This window comes from Hipposideros armiger, unplaced genomic scaffold, assembly GCF_001890085.2.
Source record: "Hipposideros armiger isolate ML-2016 unplaced genomic scaffold, ASM189008v1 scaffold_71, whole genome shotgun sequence".
Taxonomy (NCBI): domain Eukaryota; kingdom Metazoa; phylum Chordata; class Mammalia; order Chiroptera; family Hipposideridae; genus Hipposideros; species Hipposideros armiger.
Genome location: NW_017731421.1, coordinates 1,871,634 through 1,893,281, shown reverse-complemented (window position 1 = coordinate 1,893,281; position 21,648 = coordinate 1,871,634). Strand labels below are relative to the sequence as shown.

Sequence of the window (21,648 nt, the reverse complement as noted above, 5' to 3'; positions counted from 1 at the left end):
AGGGGGGTGGTGGGGACGGGGGGCCCAGCACTGGAGGCATTCCCTGGAGTGGCTACAGCATGTGGGGAGGCGTGCAGGACCAGGCGGGGCTCTCTGGTGGCCCCCCAGGTCTCCTCCACCCATTCCTACGATTCTGGGGATCAGGAGCCACACTGTTTCTCTCCTGGGGGAGTTGGCACCTCTGCTGCTGGCCTGTTGGCTGGAGACGCACGGGCAGCGGAGCCTGGCATGTCTTTACAGACGCTCACTGTCTTTTGCTTGTGCGGCTCTTCCCGTTCCCACGCCCCACCTCTGCAAGTCCCCGGGATCCTGCTTCCTCGGGCGCTGGTGAGGGCAGAGGCCCTGGGCAAAGAGATAGACTGGGGCCTACCCCCCTCCAAGGCTGCTCTGCTGGGACCCTCAATGACTTATTGTCCCGTCCCAGGGAGAGGAGGCGGTGGGCGGTGTGCCGGACAGCAGATCCGCGCCTGCTGCAAGCTGCGGCTGGAGTTCTCCACGCCGCTCTTTGCTTTGCAGAATTGTGGGGTTCGTACTCATTCAAAGGGTCGGCGGGTCCTGAATGTTTCCAGCGAAGACCTAGGCACTGTGCCAGGCACTGGGGGCACGACTTAGAAAGACAGTCCTTCACCTGATCCTCCAGGAAGGTCCAGCCCAGTGGGAGGCAGGAGAGGTAAACAATGATCGCCCTCCTGAATCAGTCGTGATGCGGGAAGAGCAGTGAGAACAAGACGACACGGCCATTGGTTAAGGGCTGGTTCATTCCTTCATTCACTGAACAAATAGTCATTGAGAACCTGATATGTGACAGACACTGTCTAGGGCCTGGGAACACAGTGGGAACAAAATGACATAGTAGCATATCTTACCTATAACATAAAACATATGTAATGAATTTTATATATTCTTATGTTTATTATATATTCATGTATGTATCTGGTCTATAATTACATAATAGCGTATGTTATCTCTCTGTATATTATCTTATATTATTAATGTATCTAATCATCTTTCAATCAATCATCTATTATCTATCTACCTACCTATCTATCAATCATCTATCTGTCTATCATTTCAGGCAGTGATAAATGCTTGAAGAAAAAAATGCATAGTTGGGCCAGGCGAGTGGGGATAGTATGATCTGGCAAGGTCTCTCTGAGGAGGTGGCATTTGATCAGAAATTGGAAAGGACGTGAGAGGGTGAGACGAGGCAGCATCTGCGGAAGTTTCAGGAATAACGAAAAGCAGTGCAAAGACTGTCCACCAGATACTCTACCTCCTTCCTCCATGTCACTCATACATACTCGTTCCCGCTTCACAGATGGGGAAACCAAGGGCCAAAAAGGTGGGGAGACTCACCCAGGGCCATTCGGCCTGTAGGTGGCAGAGCTGGGCCCTGCCACGGGCAGTCTGCTCTGCCTCTCTGTGTGGGCTCTGGGCCATGAAGCCACCGCGCCCACCTGGGCAAGTCCCAGATGCTTGTGAGCACAGAGGAGGGGGCGCGAGGGCAGGGAAGAGGATGGGAGACATGACCCTGATGGACATAAGTGCGCCGAGATTTTCTCCTCTGCCCCTTCTGGCCCCAATGCTGCCCCTTACCCGAGTGCACTCCTACTCAATTCAAGAGAGAAAGAGAGAAGGTCCTCGTCCTCCCCAATTCCGTCCTCCCCAATTCCGTCCTCCCCAACTCCACAGGGTGCGCTGTGCTCACTGTATTTAGGTTTCTGCTCAGGGACGCCTTCCCTGTCACCCTTCCTCAAACACCAGGAACTCTCTCTTCTTTAGCTTCAACCATTTCTCACGATCTGCCATGAGAAGGTGTATTTGCTCACTTGTGTGTTGCCCGTTTTTCTGCAGCTCGAACCTCCATGGGGTATTGTCTGTTTTGTCCGCTGCTGTATGTAGACCCTGTGCCTGGCACGTCTTTAACGGATGAAAGAAAGGAAAGGAGGAAAAGCTCGGTGGGTGTGCCACCATTTAGGAGAGTTAGAGGGGGCGCTTTTCCCAGTAGACACAGGCCAAGAAGTCGGGGCAGAAACTGTGCTCCTTGTAATGTTTGCCGGGCCGCGCCTGGCACTCTGAATGTGCTCAAGAGATATTTGTTAAATGAACGCATATGTGGAATTTGAAATTCCCAGTTCAGGATGCTCAGGAGACTGGGCGAGAATGTATCAGATAAAGAGTAACAGCGCCATTATTGTATAATGTTCTTTGATAGGGTGTTAGAGAGTCCTCAGATAGAGGTCAGGAAAGTTGTGAGCTGACCCTGGCAGGAGCTCATGTGCTAGGAGGATGTAGACAGTAGCCCCCGCCCCCAACTGCCCCTGCACTGCACCCCCATCCCCAGGCCACACTTTGCCCATCTGTAAAGATGGGGACACACAGAAAACTTTATGGGGCACTCCCAACTTGGGACCTCTAAGATTTTATGAAATACCTTCTCCTCTGGGAAAGGCCCAGGCATCTCTGTCTTGTCCCAAACATCCTCCCTGGAAATAGTAAGCCCGGGGTGGGCACCAGGGTGGGCACCAGGGTGGGTACCTGGGTGGTGTGGGAGGAAACTTTTGAATCTCTGCTGCCTTTCCTCAAGGTCTTGCACTATGTATGCTTCCTGGCTTCTTCTCATCCACCCTCTCCAAGGTCTGACCTTCTAACGAGCGGATACACATTATCAGCCACTGTGGTTTGAACGGGTGCCTGTAATGCAGGGTTGCCTAACGCTAGAAATGGAGAGCAGGGCTTGCGTAATTAGGCTGGGGCCTCATTAATGTCTGCCTCTTGGGTGTTTCTCATTCTTGGTTTCTCCGGTCTTGTATTTCCAATCCCATCTGTCTGTATGGACACGACTGACCTTTTTTATTGCTCCAGTGTGGAGCCAGGCTTGAATTCCGGCCCAGAACGGCTACGGCCATCCACAGAGCATGAATCTTAACGTCCCTGGAATGGCCCCTGCTCTGCTTCCTATTTTGCAGCTTTACTGAGAGCCTGGATATCTGGGTTGCTCTTGAGCACCTCCAGCTGGCTGCCCTTAGTTGGGGTGTTTGGCAGAAGCCAGGGTAAGGGGTGCTATCCATGTAACGACCGCAGTTACTGGTGATTTAATCAACTCGTGTGCAATACGTTGCCATTTACAAAGCTTGACTAGAATCTGAACCTCAACAGACTTAGTCTATTTCCTTTACGGGTGATTTTTTAAGAGTTATTCTCTTTCCGGAACCCTCTTGCCCGCACCCCACTACTCTTCCCTCCCCTGCTCTGAGCACCAGGAAGCTGACCTCTGCAGGCAGCATCCACCTGGCTCTCCGGCTCCCTGGTCTCTGCTTGGCTCAGGCCAAAGCGAGGCCCCAGCAGGAGGATGGAGGGCAGCGAAGGGTGGTGGTATTTCTTCCTACTGGCCACCCTGCTTCAGTGCCATGACTTTGGAGGTAGCTGAGTTCCTCCACACACCTATGACTTCAACTGAGTGGCTCCCCTGCTCAAGCCTAGAAGAAACCTACGTGATTAAGTCCAGTAATTCTATTTCCACTCCTTGTGCATTCCACCCCAGGGATGACGATGGCTTCCTACTGTTTGCTGTTGTTAGATACTGGATGCCTCGTGTTCCCTTAGCTGCTCACACTCCTCTATTAGTGGTTCCTTCATTAAAATCTCTTTATTTAAACCACTTGGGGGTGAATTCGGTTTTCTACAAATCCCAATATCTGAAATGGAGCCTGAAACAGGGTAGGCCCTTAATCAATATTTGCGGAATGAAAAGAACAAACTTCTTACATGTAATATCTCATGGAAGCCTTATGAAAACTATACAAAAATAATACTATCGCCTTTCTCAGATAAAAAAAAACCAACTGAGCCGCACAGAGGTAGGATCTCAGGTCAGAGCAGGAGATTTCTAACAGAACAACACTGATATTTGTCCCCTGTGTGAGCTGCACCCACACTCAGCCCCCTGGAGAAACAGCTACTTCCTGCTGCTTTCTGTCCACCCCTGCAGCCTGGAGCGAGCTCAACAGGACCATATGCCCTGGAGTGGACAGGGGTAACGCAAGAAAGAGAATAACAAAATCTCAGGATTTAAGGACACGTGGACATTCACTTGGGACAGAATCAGGGACCTGGATTCAAATCCGAGTGCTGCCACTTTCTTTTCTTCCTCCAAAGTTTACTGATTTTATGATTGACAAAAAAACCCCTGTATATATGTATGGTGTATAACATGTTTTGTTATGTGCATAAGGTGCACAATGTGTGTGTGTATACACAGAGTGTGCCCAAAACATGTATACACATTTTAAGAAAGGAAAAAAACTATTAAAATTGTAATACAATGAATGACTCTAGCTATTCATTTGATTAACGCCATCTTTGAGTGAGCATCATACTACACATTGCTACCGTAATTCAATTCAACTTCAAAAAGTAATACATAGATAACATCTCTTAAAATGTGTACATTTTTTGGCACCCAGTGTGTGTATGTGTGTGTGTGTGTGTGTGTGTGTGCGTGCGCGTGTGTGTGTGTATAATGAAATGATTACCACGATCAAGTGAATTAACATATCCATCACCTCATATAGTTAACCATTTTTTTTTCGTTTAGCTGTCTTCCTGATACTTATTTCTAGCTTTATAAAACTGTGGTCTGAAAAGATATTTGATATGATTTCAGTCTTCTTAAATTTGTTAAGACTTGTTTCGTGCCCTAACACGTGATCTATCCTGGAGAATGTTCCGTGTACACCTGAGAATATGTGTTCTGCTGCTGTTGGATGAAAGAACTGCTCTCCGCATGTCTGGTAGGTCCATTGGTATAAGTGTAGTTCAAGCCCAACGCTTTCTTACTGGTTTTCTGCCAGTATAATCCATCCATTGTTGAAAGTGGGGTATTGAAGTTCTCTACTGTAATTGTATCACCATTTCTCCTTCCAGATTTGTTAATATTTGCTTGATATATTTAGGTGCTCTAGATGCTCTGATGTTGGGTGCACATATATCTACAATTATTATTACATTACATACATATTATAATTATTACATCCTCCTGATGAACTGACCCCCATATCATTCATTATATACTGTCTTTCATTGTCTCTTGTTATAGCTTCTGACTTAAAGTCCATTTTGTCTGATAAAATATAGCAACCCCTGCTCTCCCTTGGTTTCTATTTGCCTGGGGTATCTTTTTCGACCCCTCTTCTTTTAACCTATGTGAGTCTTTAAAGCTAAAGTGAGTGTCTTGTAGGCAGAATATTGTTGGATCTTTTTTTTTCAATTCGGACACTATGACTTTTGATTGGAGAATTTAATCCATTTATGTTTAAAGTAGTCATTGATAGGTAAGGGCCTCGTATTGCCATTTTGTTAAGGGTTTTCCGGCTGGTTTGTAGTTCCTTTGTTCCTTTCTTCTTCCCTTGCTGTGTTTCTTTGTGATGTGAAGATTTTCTGCAGTGGTAAGCTTTGAATGCTTCCTTTTTCTGTTTTGTGCCATTTACTATAGGCTTTTGCTTTATGGTTACCATAAAGCTTACATAAAGCGACTTATAGTTACGACAGTCTACGTTAAGTTGATAACAACTTAACTTTGATCACATACAAAAACTGTACTCTTTTACTTACCCCTTCCCTACATGTTATGTTTTTGACGTCCGTTTACATCTTACATCTTTTTATCTTGTGCATTCATTAAGAAATCATTGTAGCTATAGTTACTTTTTAACACTTTTATCGTTTAACCTTTAGTGTTCAAAGTGACTTACACACCACCACATTACAGTATTAGAGTATTCTTAATATGACCAAATATTTACTTTCATCAATGAGTTTTATACTTTCATATGTTTTCCTGTTACTAATTAGCATGCTTTCATTTCACTAAATTCCTATCATCTAAAGTCAGATGCTTGGATCCCTTCAATATTTTTCTACCACATGGTTGTCATACTTTTGCACACCACTCATAATGGGGAACCTACTGCACCTTTAAGCAGCTCTGACTGTGACACAGTGTCCCGCTTGTTGAGGAGGTAGTCCAGTGCAGAGGAGCCACACACAGCCTCGGGGGCCCCACCTTCTAGGCTTGAATCCTAGCTTTGCCACTTACTGCCTGGGGACCTTGATTCCATCACCCAACTTACTGGTGCTTCAGCTACCTTATCTAGAAAATGCGGGTTATAATAGTACACACCTTACAGGGCTGTTGAAAGGATGAAATGAGTCAATACATGTTAAGTGCTTGGAACGGTGCCTAGCACGTAGGAAATGCTATAAAGTGTTTGTTAAATAAAATTCATGAATTCTGTATGTGCAACTCCAGTTGGCTTAATCAAAAAAGGGATTTTTGTTTTTTTGGCGGGGGGAGGGGAACTCAGATTGGAGATGAGTCTCGATCCAGGGCCTCGTATAACGTTATCAGGTCATTCTCTCATTCATATCCTCTCCGTCTCCCTCTCCCCCGCTGCTCTCCCTCTCCCTCCTGCGTTTTCCTTTGCCCTGGCTCCAATCTCAACAGATGGTTCCCTCGAGGAGAAAGAGAGATGGCCATCAGCAGTTCCGGGCCCCCATCCCTCCAGCTCAGCAGCCACAATAGAACACATGTGTCTTTCACCCAAGAGCCCCAAGCAGAAGTCTCACCGGAAACTCTCATTGGCCTGGCACAGGTCCCAGTGGGACAGTCTGATTCTAGGGCTACTTATGTGCCGTGAGCTCCAGATACCACACGGACTGCAAGTTGGGGAGGGGTCACCCAAATGGAAAATCTAGGTGCTGTTCCCCAGAGCAAAAGGAATAGATGCTGGAGAAAGGCCCTCCTATGCACAAGCCTTTGGAAGATCTGCCTTGCTCATACTGCACAAGGGCTTAAGGTCACTGCCAATGCAATACCAGTCTCTTTGAAAGAACAGACTGCAAGACAAGAGCACAGCTCAAAACTCTTGCTTTGGGAGGCCACAGCGAGGACTTGGAGTAGCGCCATATGCCTCGGGAAGGTCTTACTGACTCCCCACCTACAGGACATACTGTGAGTCCGGCAGGGGGCACCCCGTTTGCATGCCCATTCTCACAGGTCTGTAAGCTGGCCCAAACGAGCTTCCTGGCTGACACTATAAGCACCATCCTGGGCATGGACAGAGTAAATCTCGACAGCTCTGTGGATCCCTGAATGGAGGGAGGACTGTGGCTCTACTGGCACTGCCCGCGCAGCCCTGGCTACCCACGGTGTGTTCTTCCACCAGCAGGGTAGCATCATGTGAGAGCCTGTCCACACCCTTGCTGCTCAAACTGCTCTGCAGGACCAGCAGCGCTGGCTCCATCTGGGAGGTCGTAGGAAATCTGGAACCCTTCAGGTCCCACCTGAACACCGAAAGGGTGAGAACCTGCATTTTAGCAAGAGCGTCGGAGGTGTGTACGCATGTGGGAAGCACTACTGTATTCATTTTCTGGAGCTGCCTTCACAAAGGACCGCAAATTGGATGGCTTAAAGCAACAGGAATTAGAGGCTAGAAGTGGGAAGTTAAGGTGTGAGGAGGGTTGGTTTCTTCAGAGGGCTGAGGGAGAATTTGTCCCATGCCTGTCTCTTAGCTGCTGGTAACTGATGGCAATCCTTTGTGCCCTTGGCTTGTAGATGCATCCTCTAGCGTCTGCCTCTATCACCACATGGCATTTTCCCTGTGTCTCTGTGTCCAAATTTCCCTTTTCTTAGAAGGACACCAGTTATGTTGGATTCAGGGCCCACCCTACTCCAGGATGACCCCATCTTAACTAATTACATTTGCAACAACCCTATTTCCAAATAAGGTCACATTCTGAGGTCCTAGGGGTTAGGACTGTAATACATCTTTTCTTTTTTTTTTTGGAGGGGTCGGGGGACACAATTCAACCCATAATAACTGTCTTCAAAGCCTGCCATTCCTAAATCCTGGGAGACTCGCTGATTAGGAAATACCTGGAACATTTTCGTAAATTTACTTTTGTAAACAAGTTTGTAAATTCAGGAAGAAAATGGCACATCTACAACAAGGGTTGGGGGTGTCTACTTTTGCAAAGTGATTCTTGTTCAGGCAGCCCACCCAGCGGGATCCTCAGTTTTACAGCTGACCTAGCACCAGTGCTGGGCCAAGGTGACAGTAACCTGGGGAGGTCTTCCATCAGGCTGCCCACAGGAATCCCTTGGGGAGCTTCTCAACTGCTGATGCCCAAATCCTACCCTCAGAGATTCTAGTGTCATTGGTCTGGGATGTTGCCTGGGCGTCAGGATTCTGAAACATTTCTCATGTGATTCTAACCTGCAGCCAAATTTGAGGATTACTGGGATAGATGCTCTGGTTTCAGCACATTACAAAAGAAACGACTCGGTCCCTTTCCCAAATAAGGAAGCAGGACATAAACACAAATAATCCCAAATACGAACATATACAGATTCCTGAATATTGCATTTTAGGCTTTCTACAGTTCTTCTGTGAAAAATGAGGCTGCTGTGAGAAGTAAATGAATGTGTGCATTTAGCACCACTCTCAAAACCTCCCAAGATGATGGATGGTTTATTTCTTATTGTAGTTTTGCCAATTTTTGAAGTATATATTTCGAGGAAGTTTTATTTGGTGCTTGTAAGTTTAAAATGATCTCTCCTGGGTAAATGAATCTTTTATCATAATGGATTTCTTTCTCTTCCCTAGTAATGCTTTTCATCTGGAAGTCTATTTTCCCTAATATTAATATAGCTACATTGGCTAGCTTTCTTCTGCCCAGTAGCTACATGGTATATATATTTTTCAATCCTTTAAGTTTCACACTTTCTGTATTCTTATGTTTTAGATGAATCTCTTGAATGGAATATAGGTGGATTTTTAAAAATATCCTCTGGCAATCTTACATAGATACTCTGTAAATTAGAGCATTTTAGTCCATTTACATTTAATGTAATTACTGATATATATTGGTGATATGATAAATACTTAGCTCGTAGGGTACCTTGGGGAGGTTGCACTTCTCACAAGTGACCATGAGAGAGCAAGACCAGAGGACTCATAGGCATGTGCAGCCTTGAAGGGACAGAGGGAACAAAGCGTTGGCTCTCTGGGGTTCCACCACTGCTTCCAAGGGTGTGTCTCCCCTACAATTGTGGGCATCCTCTGACCCCGGCAGGAACAGATATGGACTAGGGGATAGTAGTGTGGTGAACTGGGGTCCATGCCCATCCATGGGGGGAGGGTGGCTGAAGGCATTCAGAGGGCTCAGGGCAGAGGCTACTTATCAACCTGTCCAGAAAAATTCCCATATTTTAAAAACCAGTACTACTGTACAAACCATTCACAATGATATCAGCCTGCTGATGTATTGGGGTTTAAGTCTACCCTCTTATTCATCATGCCTGTTCTAGGTTAGTATTTCTCACCTGTCTTGGCTTCTGTTTTTATTGCTTTTTTCCTCTTTTGCACTTTTAAAATACTACATTCTGGGGTTTTTTTTCCAGTAATTACCCAGAAATTACATCATTCATCTTTGACTTTTCAAAGCCTGTTATTAATCAATACAATGACTTTCCTTTATTTACTCCCAGCCCCTACTAACTTATTGCTGTATATTTTAATCCTATTATTATTATTATTATTATTATTATTATTAGGAAAACAATGTTTATTAACATTTGACCGCCTTCTTTGTTCTTCATTCTCCTTGCAGCTCTGTTATTTGGGGATTGTTTTCTTTTTGCCTAGAGCACATATTTTACAATTTCCCGTATTGAGGGTCTTCTCATTGTAAATGTTTTTATTTTGCCCTCAATCATAAAAGATGTTTCCCTGAGGACGGAATTATAGGTTGTTGGTGATTTTCTTGTGGCCCCTGAAGGTACCACTCCACCCCTGCTGCCTGGGAACCGACTGTCCGTCTGCCAGCTCAATCAAAGCAAGCTGCCTTTTCTTCTCTGGGTACTTTTTTCTTGTATCATCTTTCTGCACTTACACTATTGTGTCTTGGTGTAGAATTCTTTTTATTTATCCTGCTTTAAATCTTTTGAGTTTCTGTTTTTGGTGGTTTGATATCTTGCTGAAGGATTTTGAGTCATTGTTTCTTCTGCCTCTGTCCCATTCTCTTTTGCTTCTCTTTCTGAGACTCTGATTAAGTCAATGTTAGACCTTCTCATGAGATCGAACCATCCCTTCTGAACTTCCAGTCTTTTTCTCTGTGCTTTGAGATAATTTCTTCAGCTCTACATTTCACTTTATTCACACCTTTTCCATGGTGTCTAATAGGCTGTGTTAAACACAACACATCCAATGATTTGGTTGAGTTATTGTATTTTTTATTTCTAGAAGTTCTCTTTTTTGAAAAAAAAATTGGTTGTGTCACTTTTTATCGTTTACTATTCCCTGTAGATATCCTCAAACCTGATCATTATTTATGATCATGATGTATGATTTTTTTCTTTTGAGAATCTGTGTCTGGGAATTCCAATATCTGAGATGGGAGGGTCTCTTTCTGTTGTCTATTGTTCCTGATCCTTCTCACTCATGATGCCTGTGCCTGGTTATCTTTGACTACATGCTAGCTATTGTGCAAAAAAGATTATATGAGTAATTATTTGAGGCCTAGGATAAAAGTGCCTTCCTCTCCATAGGATTTGCCTCTATTTCTGACGTGTCTGGGAACACCATAAGCCAAGTTTAATGCTTGAGGTTTCCTGGAAGACCAATAAAACTGCCATTCAATCTGCAATTACTCATGAGGGTTCATCTACTTGTAATTTCACATTCATCTTGATGACACAGTCCTTTGGGTCTCAGCTTATTGTTGGGGAGGGTCCCATTACATTCCCTACCTTGAGTCCCCCTGGGTATTGATTTCTATCTCCCTTGCTCCTGATAGGCCATCAAAACCAATTTTCAAATTTGACAGACTTAGGAAATACTCTCAGGAAAAAGGGTAGCTTTTGTACTCATTTATCTCATTGTTCCTATTTCCCCATTAGTCTCTTCCTGGTAATTTCTCTTGCAAGGCTTTGAAGATTATTTAAAATAAACTTTTAAGTTATTTTCAGTAGGAGAGTTAGTCCAAATAATCTAGCCCACCATTATTGGAACTAGGAAGCCACATAATATCTTTCTCGGCACAAGGTTGACACTCGGTAAATGATGGCTGAATTAGTTGAGTTATCATACTTTCTAAGACATACTCTTTTTTTGTTTGTTTGTTTGTCTGCATTTACAAAGACTATTTCCTACTCTTAGAGTGCATGAAATGCCCATATTACACCAATTGACAAGGCTCAGAAAAAATGCCACCTTTTTTTCAAAGTTCTCCCTGTTTTCTCTACTTCTCCAAATCTGAACCTTGTTTTCTCTAATCCTATTTCTTCCCCATCTAAACCCTCCCAGGACTTAAGTTTGTATCATCCTCCGGGTGGCTTAACTAGATAAAAATATATTACTACAACTATTTACTATTTATCTCTCCTATGGATTTCTACTTTCTTGACATTCCTGGGCTTTTGAAGAACTCCTTCCCTTCCCTTCCAGCTCAGCCTATATTATAAACAGATTTCTTGGGAAATGTCATATCCAGTCCTTTTAGGTTTGACGTCCTGGGAGGGGGTTCTCCAACTACTCGGTCTGCCATGCTGCCGAAAGCGGGAGGTAGCTTGTTCTAATACACCCTTACATCTGTGCAGCACTTTACAATGAATAGGGTACTCTCACATGCGCGTCTCCTACTTCAGTGTTGCTATCCTCGTGCTGCTGATGAGAGTCAGAGGGCAAGAGACGACATAATATGTTCAAATAGAGCCACAAAGCCGGAAACGGAACCCAAGTCTTTTCTCTCCAAGCCCAGGGCTCATTCTAGGACCCCACCACTGCTTCTTCATATTATTTGTGCCACTAGTCATTCCTCTTGCAACAACACCTAGAACTCTTTAGAAGCAGACTTGCTGGATGGGAAAGTACAAGTGATAATGGAGGAGCTGGGTTGAAGGTCACAGACAGACGGTTTGGCTATGCGAGGTATCCCACGCGCGCCTCTCGGCGGAAGATTTCTGTATCTCAGTACTTACCTCACAACCTTGGTCCCATTCCTCACGACCTGCATGTCCACCATACAGCCCCCAGTAACATAGGCAGCGAGGTTCAATTCTGAGAATTCAGCCTGAAGGAGAAAGCAAAACAGAAAAGGGTTCATCAGATACTAATGATGCTAATAACTGCTACCAGTTACGGGGCACGTATATGTGCCAAGCACACATTTATACCTCACCTGAAACTTAGAAAGGTGGTAATATTATTTACTTCCCTTGTTGAAAGATGAGGAAACCGAGGTGCAGAGAGGCATCCTGGCACGTCCAAGGTTACATAATTAATCAAAGGCAAAGTTGAATTGAAATCCACGTGTCTCTGATTCTAGGGTCCATGCTTTTAACCACTGCTGATTTCTATCTCGTGAAGGGGGCAGATGCTGCAGGACTATAAGAGGCCAAGTGCTGTTCAATGTAACGTTTTCTCTAGACTCCTTCAGCTCCTTGCTAGCCATGGTGTGGCATCGTAGCTATGTGGTCACTTAACGCTGCTAACAGAACCCTCCTCAGGTTTTCTGCCATCCGTTCCCTTTTTGAGTCATGGCCCCTCCCCTCACTCCGTCCCATGGCTACAGTGGAAGCACCCTGTCTGTGCAGTGAAGTGCTGTTGCCCTGGTCATGGCTGATGGGGTGGCCCCGGGCCCAGAGAGGAGGAATAGATGCCCTTCCACTAGAATTAGAATCGGCCGAGCAATTCATACAGTTTTGTCTAGGGGGTTGTTTCTTTAATACACAAACCTGGGTGTGATAAGGACTATGTTTTCTGCCATCTGGACTGGGGAAGCACAGAAAACCAGGGAAAGGGAGGGCGTAAGGGAAGAGGAAGAAGAAGGGGAGAGAGAGAGAGAGAGAGGGAGAGAGGGAGAGAGGGAGAGAGGGAGAGAGGGAGAGAGGGAGAGAGAGAGAGAGAGAGAGAGGGAGGGAGGGAGGGAGGGAGGGAGGGAGAGAGGGAGAGAGGGAGAGAGGGAGAGAGAGAGAGAGAGAGAGGGAGAGGGAGGGAGAGAGAGGGAGAGAGAGAGAGAGAGAGAGAGGGAGGGAGAGAGGGAGAGAGGGAGAGAGGGAGAGAGGGAGAGAGGGAGAGAGAGAGAGAGAGAGAGAGAGACCCCACAGGCAGCACAGAGTGGCAGCAGCAAGAGATGGGAGTTCTCTTGATGATTATGGGCCCGCTATAATCCTGCCCTTAGATTTTAGGAGACGCCTCTGTATCCTTATAAGTTCACCTTTGTTTTACTATCCGTTTAAGCATAATTTAGTGTATTTCTGTTGCTTGTGACTAGAGTCCTATGAAATACCTCCCTCCTACCAGATTATATGCTCCCTCTGGGGATAGCAATTTGATGTTCGAATCATCCGTCTTCGTTTCCTAGGGCTGCCATAACACAGTCCCACCACTAGGTGGTTCAAGCCGCAGAGATTTCTTTTCTCATCGTCTGGAGGCTAGAAGCCCCAAATCAGGGTGTCGGTAGGGCTGGTTCCTTCTGAACGCTATGAGGGAAGGACCCGTTCCAGGCCTCGCTCTGTGGCTTGTAGACGGCTGTCTTCTCCCTCCTCGTGTCTCATCATGTCTTCCCTCTACGTGTGTCTCTGTGTCCACATTCCCCTTTGTTTAAGGATACCAGTCGTACTGGATTAGGGCCCGCTCCATGGTCTCATTTTAACTTGGTTACCTCTGAAAAAATCCTATCTCCAAATAAGATCCCTTCATTCTGAAGTACTGCGGATAGAGCTTCAACATATAAATTTTAGGGAGGCACAATCCAACCTGTAACCCCATCCTAGAAAGTACAGAGAGCCAAGCTGTGCCTTATACACAGTAGGTCCCAAAAGCTATTTCTTTGGATTTAATAAATAAAAATAATTGCTCGCATATATAAAACACTCACTGTGTGCCAGATATTCTCCTAAACATTTTCCACGTATGTATTCATTTAATCCTCGCACTTGTCCAGATTTAAAAAACAAAAAAACAACAAAAAAAACCGGAGGCCGAGAGGGATGAAATAACTTGCACAGTGTCACACAGTACGAAGCAGAGCCAGGATTTAAACACGGGCAGTCTGGCTCCAGCTTTTCACTGCTACCTCCCACTGCCCCCCACTGTTCAGCTGAATAAGGCACTGGGTGGATTACAACTGAGACTTTTGGGAACCTAAAAATAACGCATTTAAAGAGAAAAACAAGTTTACATTGAAGGGAACTATCATTTCATGGAAACTTTGGAAACACTGAACAGGATTTATGACCAAAGACCTAGCCATCTCCCCAGATGGCCTTAAAACAATCCCGAGTGCTTTATGTCTCTTGCTCTAATTAATAACCTCACTATGCTGGAGTCAGGTGAAAAGCGAGGAGCCCTGTTAATGAGGCCAGGTTCGTAAATAGTGGTAACGACCTCGTTATTAAGTCTAATGCCTTAAAAATGCAGTCCCATCGTGTTCAAGATGCTTCCTTGGCACGATCACAAAGAAGCATTCGCAAGAAAAGGGGTTGCTTATGTTTGCAGAGAAAAAGACGTTAGCAGTTTCAACACAGGATAGCTGGGCACCCACTATATAAAGAAAGGGAGTGAATCAGAGTCTTGGATGGTAGAATTTTCGACTCAAAGGTGGCAAAGACCCAGAGGCTGCCTCACTGCCCAAGTGGAAAGAAAGCTACCTGGAGAGCAGACACCCTCAGGCTTGCACATACAAGATACAAGGTCATCGTGTTCAGATTGGGTTGTCTAGAGTTATTTCCCAGTCACGGTTTATGAGTAATCACAGGAGGTAAATGCCTGGGTTGCAGGGTAGCAAGGCCTCTCTGTTGGGTTGAGCATACAGAGTTAGGGTAGCAAAGAAAGGGAACTCTTCTGTACGTAAATTTCTGAAAACCTGCACAACCATGGGGATGAACACAAGGATCCAAGCCACTTCTTGCAGAGAGCAGGGTGGTCCTCCTGATAGCATCTTAAAGAGCAGCCAATTTTGAAAGGCCCTGAACGAACCCTTAGAGAAACTGTAGCAAATGAATTGTATCCCCCTAAAAAATATTAATATGTCCATACCCTACCTGGTGATACCCACAAATGTGACTTTTTGGAAACAGGGTCTTTGCAGATGTAATGAAGGATCTCAAGATGAGATCACCCTGGATTAAGTGGGGGGAGGGCTTAAATCCCATGACAAGTTCTTACAAAGAAGACAAGGGGAGAGGGACCCAGAAAAGAAGGCTATGTGGATACGGTGGAAGAAACTGGAGTTGCACTGCAAAAGCCAAGAACTCCAGGACTTACCAGGAGCTGGAAGGGGCAAGGAAGGAAGCCCCCGAGGCTTCAGAGGGAGTGGCAGACATGCCGGCACCTTGAGTTCAGATTTCTGGCCTGCAGGACAGTGACAGAACCCATTTTTTTTGTTTTGTTTTGTTTTGTTTTAGCTGAGCCATCCTGTCACCTGTTGGCAGCTCAGCTTGGGCTGTGAATGGAACCAGCGAACCTGTTGCTCAGAGCTCGCACTCCATTTTTGTTGTTTTAAGCCACCAAGTTGGGAGTGATTTCTTATGACAGTCTTTGGAAACTAATACGATAATTTAGGGAATTAAATGCAATTTCAGTGTTGCATGCACAGGCATCAGGGTTCAAAGAGGGTCAATGTGGTTAGATAAGGCTCCTTTACCCACTCCCACCTAACACATACGCATGTGCATGCACACACATGTGTTCTCTCTCTCTCTCTCTCTCTCTCTCTCTCTCTCTCTCACACACACACACACACACACACACACACAACACACACACAGTAAAACATCAGCTATTCACTTATATTGTAAAATATTATCATCAGAGTCACTTAAAATTTCTGCATTAATCTTTTGACCTCAAAAACATATTGGCCCCCACTGTTTCCTTCTGTGATGTCTTTATTAATACTGCACATCAAGCACTGTGCTGTGGATAAATGAACATTCAGAAAGACCGCATTCAAATACAAGCAGGGCAATATGCCAGCTGATGAGTTTGGTCAAGTGACTGACTGCTTTGAGTCTCAGCTTTGACATCTCTAAAATGGAGATAACACTATCAATAACATCTGTCTTTAGAAGTTTTTTGTAAAGACTCCAGATAATGTATATGAAGCACCCAGCAGAGGGCTGAGACACAGAAGGAGGATCTTGGCAAAGTTGCCATTATTATTTTCTAATATTTCATTGTCTTCATAATAGTAAACTGAATGTACAAAAAATGGCGTAACCTGAAAAAGAGCAACCCCTTCAAATAGCTTAACATAATTTTTAAAATATTGAGATATAAGTTATACAAAGTAAAGACTTCTGCCTATGGCTACAACAAAGTAACACGGACCATATTTACACTCTCATCTTAAACAACTAGAAAAACAGACACAATATATTAAGTAACAGTGTTCAGACAGTGGACAACAGGCATGACAGGACTATCACCCCTGCAAAAAGGAAACAAATGGCGTTGTCCCTGTGATTACCCCAGCTGCTGACTGCCGGGAGGCAGGTTCCAGGCCGTGGAGCAGCGTGGGTGAACGCCAACAGAGTTCGGCCGACTCACTGAGCTGAGGACTCCGAGATGAGAGTTCTGCGAGGCCAAGGCAGTCAGAATGTGCAGGACAGAATATGGGAGAAGATGGAACTACACAGAAAAAGACCTCCAGGGGGACCTGTAAGTCTTTGGCTGAGTACTGATCTGAGCATGCATGAAAGAAAACTGCTGAAGGTCAGGAAAAGAACCATCCCAAAACAGTAGACTCAACACTCTGCAGAACTCACACAGGCTGGGGCTAGGTCCTGTTCTCAACCGCTAAGCGTGTTAAGGCCTTGGATGTGAGCAGGATCCCCAAAATTTAGTGCTGGGGCTAAATTAGGCCTGGGCTACAGTATGTGCGAAACACAGGATGTTTCATTTGTCCTAGTTTGCTAGGGGCTTTCCCAAGTTTAAAACTGAAAGTCCTGTTTCTCAGAAACCCCTCAGCTCTGGTTTGTAAATGAAAGTCCCATGTCCTGGGAACCTTAGTCCCAGGCAGGCTTGGATGATTAATCACTCTATCTAGATCTGTCCTAAGAAAAGCTTAAAAGCACACCCTAAAGGTATCAAGCATATTCCAAGAAATTAAACTGCATCTCAGAGCAAAGCACAACACTATTTAAAGGAATACAACAAAATCCAGCACCCAACATGTAAAATTCACAGTGTAAAATTTGTGGCATTCGATCATAAATTACCAGGCATGCAAGGAAGCAGAAAAATACCCATAATAAAGAGGAATCAATCAATAAGAACAGATCCAAAATGAAAAACATGATGGGAAGAGTCAAAATGGAAGTCAAAACAGCTATGGTAAATATGTTCCACATTCTCAAAAATGTAGAAGAAAAACCATTAACATAATGAGAAGAGAAACGGAAAAAACTTGAAATGGAAAAATAAAACTTCTAGAGATAAAAAATATATAATATCTTAAATGGGAAGTGCACTATATGGAATTAACAGCAGGTTAGACTTTGCAGAAGAAAGTACAAATGAACTTGAGGAGAAAGCAATACAAACTGTGCAAAACAAAGCCCAGGAACAAAAATACTAAAAAAATCCCACAAAAACCAAGCAAACAAAACCACACACCTCAGTGAGCTATGGGATAATATCTAACAGTCTAACAGAAGTGTAATTGAAGTCTTACAAGGAGACAAAAAGAAACATAAACAATTATTTTTAAAAATGGCGATAATCGTAATCATATCTGCAAATCCGTTTTGAGTATCATTTTCGCAGGTTTGAGGAATTAGGATGTAGACATCTTTGGGAGGCCATTGGGAAATGCTAATGGCTACAGAGGAGGGGAGTGATTAGATATTTAACCACAAATATTTATGCAGCATTTTCTAAGTTCCAGACTCTGTTATTGGTGCTAGATATGGTTAGAATCACATCCACTAACAAAATCTCTTCTATAGCCCCCTAGATCAGAAGTAGATATAAGCACCTGTTTATAATTAAACATGTGTTCAGTTCCAAGAAAACACACATGGATGCACATCTACACACACACACACACACACACACACACACACACACACACACACACACAGAGGAACATGATGGAAAGAATTCAGTTCCCTGCAGGGTCTTTCATTGCATTCTTGGTGGAACTGGACTTGGCAACTATGTGATGCCACGCAGATAATATGACTAAAGCACAGGGATATTTATGTTTCATTACTAATAACAGCATTTGCAATGATAATGATGTTGGTGACAGAATGGAGAACGGTGATTGCAATAATCGTTATTATAATAAGTTGAAGGATGCCATCAGGCCCACAGATCAATGGGAAAGAAGCAGAAATGGGGACTTGGAATTGGATGGCAGACGGAATGTACACAGGTAACCAAGAATGTGTGGGAATGTGAAGGTAGCAGCTATCAGCCTTGACCATGAAGCCCGACTGGAGGAGGATTTTGACACAAAGAGATGTTGTCCAGAGTTCCTGAGAAAGGCTAAATGCTGGCAGGCAGATTGTTCTGGAATTCAAGGGTGGCTGATAAGATACTGGACATTCTTGTCAGTTAGTGAACACCTATCTGGTTCAAACTGTATCCTTAAACCCTTAGGGCATGCCCCTTCCCATGGCCTCAGGTAGGCAGACACTGAGTTGATCGGAGAAGGTGGGCAGCGTCCAGTGCCCCCAGCCTCAGCTCCTAACGCTAGGGCAACTTCTGCCTCTCTTCCCTAAGCTCCCTTCCTAGACCTCATAAAGAGGAACTGTTGTTCACCAATGGTCAGGACATCGCAGTGCTACATTTCACAGTGGGCAGGGTCACAGCTGGGCTGCAAAGCTAGGCAGCCGTGTGTGATTCCAAGTTCTGCTTCTCTGTAGCCGAGTGTCCGCTGATCTGGGTGGACATCTTATTAGCTTCCTCCCTCCTGCCTGGTAGCTCCTCAAAGAAGCAGACGCCAGCATCCACTGTCCCCTCTGCCACTCTCTCTTCCATGAGTTGGCAGCAAAAACTCTGATTCCCAGGCGGCCCAGGTGCCCTGCTCTCTCTTTTCATAACTGTGTTTGCTGCACCTTGGAGCTCGTGTGTGATAAGAGCCACATATTTGGTAAGTCGCATCCACACATGAGATTTTGGCTTCAAGGAGGGTAAGCGGGGGCACTGCTGTGGTCTGGGGTTTAGAGGGAGGGATTCAGAGTCGCGTTAGCTGAGAACCCTGCACTGGGGGCCGCGTTAGTCTAGACCCTGACTCTCATTTGCGATTCCTCCTTGTGTTTTCAGCTACCCAAGGAACCTGGAATAGGGGTGGTGGCAGTGATTGTCAAGGTAGGATTAGAGCATTCCTGAGTCCTCTAGCAAGTTATCATCAAAATTCCACCCTAATCCCTAACAGATTGTTATGTTTACCCCTGGGAACGAAGCTGTGTCATCAACACATTCTTTTGAAAACATCCGCATTCTGTGTGTGCTGTGATCTTTGCAACTGAAGTTCTTTCACAGAGTCTCATAGGGTCTGAGAGGCTCATTAAAAGGATAAACAGCAGCAATAATTAAAAAAAAATAGTACTAAACATAGACAATCTAAGCCCTACCCGGTCTGTAAGGTCCCCAACGATTTACACACTGATGGCCTCCTTGGCATTGCCTCCCACCATCCCGTCACCCCAGTTCTGACTCACTCTGCCATCGTCACACAGGCCTCCTTTCCACTGTCAGACACACTGCACAAGCTCCAGCCTCCAGCGCCCCAGCCTCAGCCCTTCCCAGAACTGGCAGCATGGCAGGCTTCCTCACGCCACTCACACCTCTGCTCCATGGCGCCCCCAAGAGGCACCTCCTTGAAAAGCACCTACTGTACTCAATGCCCCATTTCCTTGTTTAGTCTTCCCCGTAGCCCTCCTCCCCATCTGACATAAATATTTACATCCTTCCCAATTAAATACTTAATTGTTCCTCTCTCTCACTAGAATGGGATTGCCAGGGGGCGGGTATTTTTTCTGTTTTGTTCACAGCTCCATCCCAGCACCTACACCAGTACTGCAACAGGTAGCTTATTTGAGGTGACTCGTGTTCTAATGTGCAGAGATGGGTCAGCTTCACGGCCACCTGGCCAGCATCTGACATCACTGTGCCTACGGCTGCCCTCATTGCTACATCTGCCCACATCTTCTACCCGTCAGTTTGCAGCATCTGTCAGCACAGCCAACGGCCTCTGCCCCTTGTTCACCACTCTGCCTCCCCTGACTGCCCACTGCTGGCACACGCATGGCAGGCGGCCCAAGGTCTGCTGTCAGCAAGAGCTGCTTCCTGTAGATCTCCCAGCACAGGCCGTGTTTTTAGCTTCAAGGGCCCAGTGGGCTCTTGTGACTTCCTTGGGTGGCATCTTGGGGCTGAGGTCTTTTCCATCAGTTCAGACTCACTTTGCAGACAAAACAGGCTTTGAAAGTCTGCAGACTCACTTAGTGGCCCACTACACACGAGGGAATTTTGCTCAGGAGCAGCACCTGGCCTGTCTGGGAAGATTCGGGCCATTGCATCAGGGAGTGCTGCCCGGAAGAACCTCCCGCCTGCCATGCTGAGCACAGGTGGCTGAGGGCAGATGCAGAGGCACCTTCCACTCATCAAAAAATCATAATATTCCTCTGTGTGTGTGTGTGTGTGTGTGTGTGTATGTGTGTGTGTGTTTGTGTGTGTGTGTGTAGCAGCCCAGGCAGGGAGAGATAAATACATAAAAACATATCAACTATAAATATAAAAAGACAGGAAAAGTAAAATGATAAAAATCCTACACTCCTAAACGTTCCAGTAATGGAAGATCCAAAATTTGGTGAGGGTCACCACATTATTAAAAAGAAAATCAACAGCAGTGATTTTCAGTTTACAAAGTGCCTGGTATAACCCAGTGGCTCTGAGAATCAGGCCACATGAGTTGGAATGTGAGCTGGCCCCCTTACTAGCTGTATACCTTTGGCAAGCTGGCAAGTTAGCCTTTCGATGCCTCAGGTCTCGTCTGTAAAATGAAGCTAAGAGCGGTGCCTTCCTAGGGTGGCTGTCAGCATTCAATCAGTCACTCCATTTAAAAGCCCTTAGCAAGGTATCCAAGTGAAAATAAGTGTGTGATCAACGTTAGCTATCATGGTTATGTTATTTAATTTGATCATTGCAATAACCTCTTGATATGAAGGTCGGTTTTAGCACCCCCGTTAGCTGCTGAGAACACTCGAGGAGCAGAGGAAACTAGTGACTTGGCCAAGATCACAAAGCTACTGAGCAAGAAGGTTAGAACTTGAACTCAGGTCTGTGTGACTCTGTATCCATCCATTAATTCATTCAATTAACAAATTAATATTAAGCAGCTACTACACCAAGGAGAGGGACTGAGGACACAGCAGTGAAAGTAACAGACAAAAATCCACGTTCCCATAGAACCTATAGCTAGTGGGAGAAATGGACCAGTCATAATAAGTAGCATATCAGGAGAGGAAAAACAGACCCACAAAAGGACAGAGTGCCCAGAAGTGAGTGTTATGTCAAAGGTGGGGGGTGGGGGGTGGGAGGTCTCTCTCTCTCTCTCTCACACACACACACACAC

At 45.2% G+C, this 21,648-nt stretch overlaps 1 protein-coding gene across 2 annotated transcripts in view; it reads right to left on the bottom strand.

Annotated features, from left to right (window-relative positions):
* The window catches only part of SYN3 (synapsin III), a 436,540-nt gene that overhangs the window by 324,445 nt on the left and 90,447 nt on the right, over nt 1-21,648 (bottom strand). For both annotated transcript variants that reach the window (XM_019642594.1, XM_019642595.1), the window contains exon 4: nt 12,041-12,132. In XM_019642594.1, the coding sequence (XP_019498139.1) occupies nt 12,041-12,132 (92 nt within the window). The remainder of the gene's footprint in view (nt 1-12,040; nt 12,133-21,648) is intronic.